This window comes from Vicia villosa, unplaced genomic scaffold (assembly GCF_029867415.1).
Source record: "Vicia villosa cultivar HV-30 ecotype Madison, WI unplaced genomic scaffold, Vvil1.0 ctg.000074F_1_1, whole genome shotgun sequence".
In the NCBI taxonomy this organism is placed as follows: domain Eukaryota; kingdom Viridiplantae; phylum Streptophyta; class Magnoliopsida; order Fabales; family Fabaceae; genus Vicia; species Vicia villosa.
This window is the reverse complement of record NW_026704998.1, coordinates 790590-802980: the sequence shown is the minus strand read 5'-3', so window position 1 is coordinate 802980 and position 12391 is coordinate 790590. Positions and strand designations below refer to the sequence as shown.

Here is a 12391-nt window from a genome sequence, read left to right as displayed (position 1 = left end):
CCAATACAAGGAGGCCAATCGATTGGTCTATGCTTTTGTACTACAATTTGTCAAAAAAAAATCATATGCCAATCAATTGCTACAAGGATCAATCGATTGATCCAAGCTTCTGTATTATATTCTTTCAATTTTGTCAAGGAGCCAATAGATTGTTTGTTGTAGCCAATAGATTGATCCAATACAAAATTTAGTTTTTCAAGCGAACAAATAGATTGGTTACTGTAGCCAATAGATTGGTTTAATAAATTTTTTTATTTTTTTAAAGTGAACCAATAGATTGGTTACTATAGCCAATAGATTGGTCTATAAGATTTTTCCAAAAATATCTATTTTATCTATTACGATCATCCTCTCCATATTCAACCTCTAATCCTCTAAATCGGTCCCAATTATAACATTCTAAATTACACCAAATTACATTCTAACAATGCCAATACATCTATTCTTCTCTAATGAATATAAACATATCAATTTTCTCGTGAATTAATCACTTAATTTCATACCTAAAAACACACAATTTCACATCAAAACTCAAGAACACAACCTTATAACAATAACATACCATTGCAATTTAAATTAACACGTACATACTCATCATCATATATTAATCCAAGGAATAAACAAACTCTATTGGAGGTCAAGGACTCCTCTACCCAACCCCTCATGCATATACCCTTTATTAAGGTTATTCCCTTACCTTGTGATTCTAAAAACATCAAGCAATCTCTATGGTCTCCTATGCAAAAGCTCTAGCCATCCTCTTGTTCTTCTCTTTGCCCTACCTCTTTCTCTCTTCTTGCCTCTTTGCCTCTTTTCATTTTTTCTATGTACTGATAAAACTCTTTTCTCCTAACTCTCTTTTTAAATTAAAAACCTAATTCCCTCATTAGGATATTCCTACCTTACCCTCGCCTTTTTCTCTAATTTCCACATTGTCCTCAATATATCTACAAACTCCTATTTCCCTTTATCTTATTATTTTATTTAAATAATAAAACTAGAGCATTATTTTAATTAGTAAAATAATTCTAAATAAAATCTACCAACTCCTAATTACTCTCCACACTCTCCTCTCAAGGTCACACACCCATATTACACTTATTTAAATAATTCAATTGAAATACTCTTTATTCTAATTATTAAGATTCTAAATAATTTTTCTCAACTCCGACAAGTTAAAACTTATTCTCTACACCTCTACCCTCTTATTTATCTAATTATTCACACACAATAATTAAGTAAAATACATATAAATCACAAAGAATTCACAAATAACTCAATTAAAACATTTAATAAAAACTGGGAAGATGAAATTATGACGTCTCATAGTACCATCTTTCACCAAAAGCACGTGGAATTCTATGGTCAATGTAACCATATCATGTACTACAAAAGTCCTTCACTCTAAATTCTTTTAAGCTTCCCGATGTTGAAACAAGTTTGGTTCTGCAACTATTCTTGAGTTTGAATGTTAACAAAGCTTGATATGTATAGAGAAAAAATTTGTACTCTAACTAATTTGTTAAGTTCGCAGAATAAAGAAATCATATTCTGACTCTGAAGAAGTCAAGTATTAATGCATCTGACTATAAACAAAGCACATCAAAAATCTAATCTAAGCAAAATCTAAAGGTTGTCAAAATTTGAAGTTAGCGGACTCAAAACTGGAGATGCACTCTGAACCAAAGGAAGAAAGACAAGTTTGGGAGATAATCATCATCTGCAGATAGAGACTTTAATCAAGATCTAGGCTCTGGATGAAGAGAGAGTCTGAACGTTGTTCAAAGAGACTCTGAAAATTCAGCAGATGTTAAGATAGAGTTACTATATGAAGAAGTTTTTATACAACGATCAACCCTCTAAAGCCTTAGGACTCTGAACTCTGGTCAATTTTCAAATCTTCTTTTATATGAAGCCAGTGATTAGCAGAATGATTGAAATAATATTCTTGAAAATATTACAACCTTAAGCGGTAAAATCAAACGTTCCTAAAGAACAAATATGCTGATATGCTTTCCACTTCCATGAATTCTAAGAAAGGACTATACTATTGTACTATTGTTGTTGCCACTCCCTTCATCCTCACTCCATTACATATAAAAAGCATTTTTGTTACAACTGTGAATTCTGAGGATATTCCAACGTCACCCTCCGACGAACATTTTCATCTCCTATATAAAGAGGTCTTGGAAGTTTGGAAAAGAAAGAAACCATTGTGAAACAAAAGCGTGAAAAGAAAGAAGAAAGTAAAGAGAAAAAGCAAGTAATATATTTGAGAGAGAAAATCTTCTTCACTATATTTTGGACTTTTCTTTGTATATTTTCTAGAGTGTAAAGGTTTGTATTTCATTATGTGTATCACATTTTTAAGAAGCATATTTATAAACACAAATCCTTGTCGTATCTCTGGTTTAATTTCCTTAAGAGACTAGAGTATAGTCAGAATTCTTGAGAAGTCTTTAACAGATTGTCATTGAGTTTGTAATCAAAGTTTTGATTAGCAATTGTAAGCGATAGATTGATTTATCAATGATGGTAGTGTTGACAAAAGAGTTTATCTTTTTTAGGAGCCAAATTCCCTCAAAGTGACCATTGGCCTCCACAATGTGTCAGGACCATATCCAATATTAGTCTTGAAGTATGAATGTCAGGAGAAAGGAAAATAAGTTACAATAATGACAAGTATCGTTGAATGGTATTACGAACCACTTCTTTAACATGTCTTTTAGTAGTGTTGGCATTGGCCCCCTTATATCTCAAGAGAGGATAAAAGTATCATTAAGAACTTCCACTAACATAAGAGTGAATGAGATCAGCCTACATGCAAGCAGATTAAAGGTCTGTTTGTTAAGACTCTAAAAAAGAGCTTTTAGTTTTTAGCTCACATTAATAAAAAAAAAAACTTTGTTTGTTAATGTTATTTTAGCTTGTAGCTTTTTTTATTAGCTTTTATCTTTTTTATCAAAAGCTATTTGAAGTAGCTTTTGAGCTTGTAGCTTTTAGCTTGTTATTTTTTTTCTATTTATACCCTTATTATTTTAATAAAATATTATTACCTTTATTAATTAAAATGATAATTTATGTTTTTGTATCTATCAGCTAACGAAACAACTAATTTACCAAACACTCATTTTAGCTTATCCGCTATCAGTCACCAGCTATAAGCTACCAGCTACCAATTATAGACTACCAACTATCAGCTACCAGCTAATTTTACCAAACAGAGCCTATGTGACCATACATTTCTCTCGAGTTTCGAAAAAATCTTTAATTTTCTTAATACCATCATTAGCCTTATTGAATACAAATAATTATTTGTATTTGATATCCACTATACAAATATGTACGTGGATATTCATATATCTAAAGTGGTATATTTTTTAACATGAATTTATGTTTATAAAATATTTTAAAATTATATAAAATGTATGTCTTCTATTTTTTTAGTGCAGGTATGGATATTTACATGTTTGGATACCATTATAGTCGTTTATATCTATTAACTAACTATAGATGATAAATATCTAATTATCTTATAGTTGTTTAAATTAATTAACTAACTATTAAAATGACACCTGACACCTCTTTCCTTTTAGATATGTAATAAACTTCTTTAATTTTATTTATACTAACAAAAATATATATGTGACAGACAAACAACCATAAATAAATAAATATCACTTAAAATTAAAAGGAGGGTTGATAGATTTTAATGGACTTATGAGAAAATAGTTCATATTTTAAAATTGAAAAAAGTGAGTGTAACTCAATAGGATTGAGTGTAAATTCCCCATTATTTTATGTAATTAGTTGCATGTCTCATCATGCCTCGTGGAAAATTTCATCTACAAATAATATAGATACTTATTTTTTGCCTTCACTAGATAAGACCAAGTCTACTCCAGCTATTTGAGTGATTTGAATATATCTAATTAAACCAAATAAAACTCTCCAACTTACATTTGTTTATGAATGAATGAATCTTTTATTTTATGAAAGAAAACATGCAGAACAAAGTCCTGCTTTTATTTTATTTTTAAAGTAAGTCTCGAGATCGAGACCATCGATCAAATAACAAGAGGAATAAAATGGCCCAACTTGATAGAGATATTATTTTAGTGAAGCACATTTTTAAATTAAAGAGAAAATAATTACATCAACTAACTCAAGAACTTTTGGATAAAAGAATATGTGTCTTGTATATTAAGAGTATAATTTGGATGATTCTGCCTAAAAAAACTCGGATGATTAACAACATCATGAACATTTGATACGGGGAGATGAAAATTTGCATGTTCAGGGACCATTTGGCTAATCACCTAGACAAATTTTCTTGTAATCTGGGGCATGGAAATGCTTTGTTCCCAAAGTTTATGGAAGCTATTTTAGCAATGGAGCATGCTATTTCAAAATGGACTAAGGTTTTTTCAAGAAATCGACTCAAGTCTTGTGGTATTGGCTTATAATAAATCCTCCATTGTTTCTTGCTGTATAAGTAACATGTGGAAAAATTGTTTGATTGGAATGAGGTCTATATCCTTTTTGCTTACCCGCTTCTAATGAGAGGGCAACAATTATGAGAAGTCAAATATGGGCAAAAAAAAGTGTTTTCTGATGTCTATTTTTGAAAACAGAAGTATAAATAGAATTGTGCTGAGTGCCTAAGAATATCAAGGAATAGATTGAGATATTCTCAAATATAAACACAAAGTACAAGGAGAGCCCAAGAGTCGTCCAACAAAAAGAAAATATCAAAAGAACAAAAAACTAAAAAAAAAAAAGTCATTAACAACATCAATGAGTACTAATCTAGATCTCATAAATAATAACCACAATCAACAAGGCAACATCCTCCCAAAACATTGAAAGCATCACACTTCCATTAAAACAAATACAATTTAAAATGATATGTTTCTTTAGTTTAATTAGTAGTCTTTGAGTTTTAATTTGAGTTTTAGTAGTGATTATTGAACCTAAATTCCATTATTTAGAAACTAAGGACAAATTTTCCATCTGTTTAGTCTTATATTTGACTTAACTTGAGGGATTAGACAATATTCGCTGGCTGGATAGTCAGTTTATTAATTAAAAAAAACTCAATAGGTAAGACTTGCTAATCCCAATTAACAAAACTTTAAACATGAGTATAGGTACAAGTTGTTGTGTCTATATAAATTAGGCAAATGCAGCAAGCCTAAGCATACATATAGAGTTATTAGATAATAATATTACATATTCTGTCTAAAAATGGGTAGCATAGCAAGAACATGGAGAGAACTTAGTGGCCAAAGTAAGTGGAAAAGTCTATTAGATCCACTAAACATTGACCTTCGTAGGTATGTCCTACACTATGGACAATTTGCTCAATCTACATATGATGCTTTCAACTTTGAAAAGTTATCTAAGTATGCAGGTAATTGTCTTTATTCTAAAAGAGATTTCTTTTCCAAGGTTCATTTGGAAAACAATAACCCTTTTAAGTATACTGTCACAAAGTATCTGTATGCAACATCCAAAGCAAGTGATAGTGAATCCTTTCTCTTGAGGTCATTTTCAAAGGATGCTTGGAGCTTGGAGTCAAATTGGATAGGGTATGTTGCTGTTGCCACTGATGAAGGTAATATTGATGTCATTTCTTATAAGTTATAACTGATTGCAAATATGTCGCGGTATCCGACATGCGTTGGTATCCGACACTTGGAAAAGTCACACAAATGTTAGAAACACCATCTCACGTGTCACAGAAGTCACAAAAATGTCAAAAATATCAGACAAACATCCTCCAAAAGTGATTAAAATACGAGTATCATTAATTTTGATTAAAATATTTATACCTCCTTCAATAATAGATGGATATACGAAGTACAAATATTGTCATGTAAGTAATGGTATCGATGTCCTATGTTTTTTATATTATTAGTGTTACAGGGTTAATTTTGTGTCGTATTCTGATGTCTGTGCTAAATCTGTGCTTGATAAATATTACAAAAATTGTAACTATTTTTTAACTAACTTCGACTATATTTAACAGGCAAAACAACATTAGGGAGAAGGGACATAGTTGTTGCTTGGAGAGGAACAATTCAAGGTTCAGAGTGGGTTGCCAATTTTCATTTAGATTTGGATCCTGCTCCACTGATATTTGGTAGTGAATCTCTTGCACAACTACACAATGGTTTTTATTCTCTTTATACTTCCGCTAATAAGAATTTACAAAGTGCCAGAGATCAGGTAATTATATAGTCTTATGCGCGTGTGTATATATATATATATATATATATATATATATATATATATATATATATATATATATATATATATATATATATATATATATATATATATATATATAATTTTGTTTTATTTTTTTTAATTTATTTATTGTGAATAAAAAATATAAAGGTTCTAAACGAGATTAGAAGACTTGTGGAGCTATATAAGGATGAAGAAATCAGCATAACTATAACTGGACACAGCTTAGGTGCTGCACTTGCAACTATAAATGCTGTAGACATAGTAGCTAACAAATTCAACATCCCTAAAGACCAACCTCAAAAACCATGTCCAGTAACAACCTTTGCATTTGCTTCACCTCGTGTTGGAAACTCAAGTTTTGCAAAGATTTTCTCCGACTTGAAAGATTTGAGAGCTTTGGTGATTCGAAATGAGACCGATGTTGTTCCGAAAAGTCTCTTACTTGTGTATTATGCGGTTGGAGAGGAATTGTTAATCGATACAAGGAAATCTAAGTACTTGAAAAGTGGGGTTAGTGCACATAACATGGAGGTTTATTTGCATGGAGTTGCGGGAACACAAGGGAGTAGAGGAGGGTTTAATTTGGAGGGGGTTCGTGATATTGCACTTGTGAATAAAAGTAATGATGGTTTGAAAGATGAATATAATGTGCCTGGAAATTGGAGGGTTGTTGAGAACAAGGGTATGGTTCAACAATTTGATGGTGCTTGGAAGCTTATGGAAGAACATAATGATGATATTCTAGCAATTCGTGCAAAGGTGTAACAATTTGGCATTGTTTTGGTTGTTGTGTTTATGTATCTTTTCAAGTTTGCATTCTTGTTTTCGTTTTGGTGAATTATATGCTTTATCTTGATTGAGTCTTGTTTACATTTAAGCCTTAATTACATTTAAGTCTTGTTTTTTACTTGTTGAAAAAGATCTAATGAACCATATATCAAAGAAAGAAAAAGTGGCATAATAACATACAAGCCGGATGGAACTCCATTAAAGAGTCAAATGCAAACAAGATAGATACACATAAAAGTACAGCCTAGCGAATCTAATATAGTTAAAATTATTGTAACGAGAACTCAAAAACAAATTATAACTATGAAAAAGATTGAGTTTTTTGAACAAGCACAAAAAAACCCTTCAATTTTGCGAAAGAGAGAGAGAAGTGGAAAGAAGAAGAAAATCAGGATTAATTATAACTGTTTTACTATTCACTTTCTCGATTAGGGTTGAAAGATTACAAGTGAATAACAACAACATGAAAGAAACCAGTCTATTTATATACTACTAAGTTAACTTAAACAACAAGCTAACTTAAGTAATTGGGCTAACACACTAGCGCAATTTGACATGCTAACAACATAACATATTTCGACAACTGCATGCTTGAACCAACCCTTGTTGAGACTAGAGTTCGATTCAATTACCACGTAAAACAAATTGAAAAAGAAGTATGTGTGAAAAGAAGAAAATATTCTAAACAAACGAGAGACGATCCTAGATAACCAAACTAGTCTTTTGAAGAAAGGTGAGTGTGATGACTCCCAACACGGATAATACATATACCAATAGTCCTTATGAAATAAAAATCACAGTAGCTTAGCAGTCATTTTGAGCTTAACGAACTCAAACTCAAACACTTTGAAAACTTTAGATCTTAGTATATTCGTAGAGAACAAGAGATTAAAGGCAAGAAACCACTACCAACACTTGGGAGCAACAAGATACAAATCAGAATTGAAACCACCCGAAAGAAACCGAGTCTCAGCACCAAAACAACAAAACACAAAGTGATCGAGCCACCAAGAAATGGTCAGAGCCAGCCGTTGACAAACCGGAAAATATAGACCAAAAACATTGAATAAACAAATCCCCAGCGAGAACCCAACTGAGAGATGACAAAGCCAACTGGCGAAACAAAACAAAAACTCCACAACCCCGGAGGACGATGTGAGAGAGGGCGACAGAAACATTATAAAAGACTGTGCATTGCGACTCTAAAAGGGTGAAAAGGTGATGCTCTGGCAATGTAAAATATGTTTATAATGTCAATCAATCACCACCATGTATATAATTAAACTATTCTTTTATTCTAAATGTAATTTAATAACATGACAAATTAATTACTTTCTATTAGATGAAAATGTAAAACTATTTTACACTGTCAGTGCACTACCTTTTAATTCTTGGGGATATAGGGTAAGTTAACCATATTTCTTTTACACCTTTGAAAAGATAAACCAACTAAATTCGGCCTGTTTTTTAGGCATTGTGTCAGTTCGATTCGAGTCCACGGGTTGTCGGTTGGCTATAAAGGGTTAGAGCAATTTACTTATGTTGGGTTCGAGATTTTGTCTTGCCACCTTCCAAATTATCTTTGGCACCCTCCAAAAGTGTTGAAAAGACCAAAATGTCCAACAAAAATCATTTTCTACATTTTCTAAAAACTACGGAGACAATCGGAAATTTCAAATATTTGGGAGATACCAGAAATTTGAGCAGTATAGCGGAGATTTCATGAAAACAAGTAGTTTCTGGTATTTTTATGAAATTTCCGGTATTTTTTTACCGAAAATTGTGAAATTTCTTGTCTTTTGTACCGGAAAGTTTAAAATTTACGATATTTTGTACTGGAAATTTCACAATTTCCGGTATCTTTATAAATTTTTAAAAATACCGTAAATTTTGAAATTTCCGGTATTTTTTCCATTACTGGAAAATTTTGAAATTTCCGATATTTCAATTTTTTTTTAAAAATGCTATTTTCTTAAATGCTATTTATCTTATATTTTCCGGTATATTTTTAATTTTTTTTAGTAAGGACTAGAGGCAGGGATAGTACTGTTGCGAGTCAGGCCATTGATAGAGTCGATGCTCGTGCTCGGGCTGATGCTGAGGAGGATGGTACGTCAGTCTTACGTGCTGGACGCGTTCCTCCGACCGGTTCTAACTAGAAACAGAAGGTTGAGCAGGCGGGTAGGGGATTTCGTGCACCTCGGCGCCAGGGTGGTAGAGCTTCCACTACTTTGGACGGTTAGGTGCATCAGGATGAGGTTGATGTGGTTGAGTCGGAGGTTGTTATTCGGGAGTCGGTGGCTATTGCAGAGGAGCCGGAGGCCACTACTGAGTAGCAGGTACCTGTTGCTGACGAGGAGGTGTCTAGGGTTGAGGAGCCGGTGGCTGTGGTTGAGGAGGGGTGCGGAGGAGCGGGTGGTGCATGATACTACCACACCACAACTGTATCTACTGAGCCATCAGTATACACTGATGAGGCTTTTCTAGGAGGACCTTCTGACAGGTCTGTTTTGCTAGGATATGCTGACTAGGGGTGGCAAACGGGCATGCCCGCGCCCGTTTAGCCCGCCCCGCAAAAGCCCGTAAATAAACGGGGCGGGGCGGGCATAGTTGAAGATGCGGGCCTAAAACCTAGCCCCGCCCCGCAAAAAAGTGAGGGTGGGGCGGGCAAAGCCCGCGGGCATTGCACCTTTTAAGCCTAAAAACATAAAAATTTATGAAAATGCACATGCCCGCAAAAGCCCGCGTTGAAAACGGGGCGGGGCGGGGCGGTCACATTAGAGGGTGAGGGCCTAAAACCTTGGCCCGCCCCGCACTAAAGTGCGGGTAAAACGGGCATGCCCAACGGGCCGGGCCCGTTTTGCCACCCCTAATGCTGACCATTTCGCTCTTAGGATATGGCAGGACGAGGTATGTAACATTGCTTAATTTTTATTATGCAATTTGATTTATACTATTGTGTTTTAATTTTTTTTATTGTATTTTTTTGTTACAGGAGCGTCAAGTGCTGAATGTCACTTTGCACGGGTCGAAGTTGAAGAACTTCCTCGAGAGACTGATGCTTGAGGAGGTGGCGAACATAGTTTGGGAGTTTCATTTGTTGGACTTTACTGGATGCTCCCTGACGATGTTGGACGCCCCTCTATTATCAGCTTTTGTATAGAGATGGCACCCGGAGACATCATCCTTCCATCTTCCATTCGGGGAGATGACGGTGACTCTGGATGATATGCATTCGCTATTTCACCTTCCTATTGCTGGTACGTTTTTTACACCAGTTCATAGGGACCATGCGACGGCGGTGCACATGATGATTGATGTATTAGAGGTTGATGAGTTGGTTGTGCTCAAAGATTTTGGTGAAACTCGGGGCTTTCACCTCAGGATGTCTTGCTTGAGAAAGGTTTATTAGCAGCTTGTCGATGCGGAGAAGTACAAGGTTTCCGCTAGGGCGTACGTGCTACACCTTATGGCATGTACTCTCTTTGCGGACAAGTCTGCATATTATATAGATGCGCGCTATCTTACTCTTTTCAATAACCTTGATACCCCGTGTTGGGCTAAGGGAGTGGCTGCTTTGACGATGCTATACACGCCGCTTGATGTCGCATCTCGCTTGCTGGTTATTTGAGCTTGTTATAGGTATATATTCTTACATGTTTTTTTTGTGTTTTATTATATTTTACATGGGCTTGATTTTTTTTATGCAGTGTTGGATCTACGAGCATTTCCCTCGCATTTGTTAGCAGATGACCCACCGTTGTGCCGCTGCTGACCCTTATGCAATGAGGTGGAAGACCAGACAGACTCTTCAAGGAGAGGCACCCTTGATGGAGTACAGGCGAAGGTTGTATGCTCTGACGCTGGATGATGTCATCTAGACACCGTATACAGGTCACTGCAAGCATCTTCCTTTTGATGTATCTTCTTTATATTCAGGGTATGTCAAATGGGAGAGCCATATGGCTAGACACTTGCCTGAGAGGTGTCTGCGCCAGTTTGGTTATATACAGTGCATCCCACGGCCGGTCTTAGAGGCTCCAGCTGGTGGCATTGATCGCTGATTTCAAAGTCACATCCTCAGCTCCCCCGGGAGATCATGGATACAACTGTTACGGTTCAACAGCCTGGGCAGTGTCAGGATGGATATTTGGAGTGGTTCCTCAGAGTGTCACACCCTAGGGTAAGCCCCCCATCTGCCACAACATCTGATGTTCCAAGGCCTTCAGGTACCAGGACTTCTTCACCACCACCACCACCTCCACCTCCCGCTGATGACCAGGACAGCCGCCTGCAGTACATCGCAGTTCACTTGGATAGCCTCATGGGTCTGGTGAACCCTGATGGTGAGGTCTACGGTATTTTAGCTAGGTTGGCGAATGTTGCTTGTGGAGGACCTATGTAGATTTATTTTGTTATCATTGTATTATTTGTATATTTTGTACGAATGTCTTATGTGTGAACATCTTTTTTATTGCATAATCATTTTTTTACTAGTACATGTTTCGAGTAGATTACGAACATCAATTGACAAATAACAAACAAACATAGTTAACAAATATCAAATGACAAATAACAAACAAGCATAAACAGTACTCTGAAACATGAAAACCTAGGCACTACCGGAAGACTCTGGACGAATCAGACACTTCATTATGTCGTCAATAGATCTTTGGATCTGCGCATCCAATTCGATCGGACCTTTAGTTATCCTACGACGAAATGATTTCCACATGGCCTTCACATCTTCATCATTCTTCAACTCGATTAAGTTGTATTTTACCCTTCCATTTGTATCAATCCAGTCCTTCCAAAACTCGATCTTTGTCACCCTTTTGTTATCAGAATCAGGCAGCAAATTGTTCAACGTTTCTTTCAAGGTGGCAAAGAATTTAGGCCCATCTGAAATCTTGGTTTGAACAGCAGGGTCGCGGCCATTGAAATACACTTCAACATTAATAAAATACTAAGGAATAAGCATTTTGTTGAAATGATGTGTTATCCGATAACTCTAAAACTCTTATTTATACAAATGGTGGTGTAATATAGACCACCAAATGTATCGGTGCAATCGGGACCCTCCAAAAATGTCGACAAAATTTCAACCGTTTAAAAAACAAAAATTGAAACATACCGTAAATTTAGTTTATTTGAAATTTCCGGTATACCTGAAATTTGAAAATTCTGGTATACCTGAAATTTCAAAATTCCGGTATACCGGAAATTTCAAATTAACTAAATTTCCGGTATGGTGTACCGGAAATTTCAAATTAACTGAATTTCAGGTATTTAATACCGAAAATCTTGTAGTGCTTACCGAAAATTTGTTTCTGAAATTCTTTGTTTT

General features: G+C 35.0%; 1 protein-coding gene across 1 annotated transcript; it reads left to right on the top strand.

Moving 5' to 3' along the window:
• The first annotated feature begins 5247 nt into the window (after nt 1–5247).
• On the top strand, nt 5248–7053 carry LOC131623589 (phospholipase A1-IIgamma-like). Its single transcript, XM_058894588.1, has 3 exons — nt 5248–5617; nt 6032–6231; nt 6403–7053. The coding sequence occupies exons 1-3, from the start codon at nt 5248–5250 to the stop codon at nt 7018–7020; spliced, it is 1188 nt and encodes a 395-aa protein (XP_058750571.1). The 3' UTR covers nt 7021–7053.
• Nucleotides 7054–12391: the final 5338 nt, after the last annotated feature.

Excerpts from the sequence above, each read along its gene's own strand:
- LOC131623589 (XM_058894588.1), top strand. The coding sequence starts at position 5,248 with ATGGGTAGCATAGCAAGAACATGGAGAGAACTTAGTGGCCAAAGTAAG. Across the intron at positions 5,618-6,031 it reads TGCTGTTGCCACTGATGAAG|GCAAAACAACATTAGGGAGA; the intron begins GTAATATTGATG and ends TATATTTAACAG. Across the intron at positions 6,232-6,402 it reads TACAAAGTGCCAGAGATCAG|GTTCTAAACGAGATTAGAAG; the intron begins GTAATTATATAG and ends AAAAATATAAAG.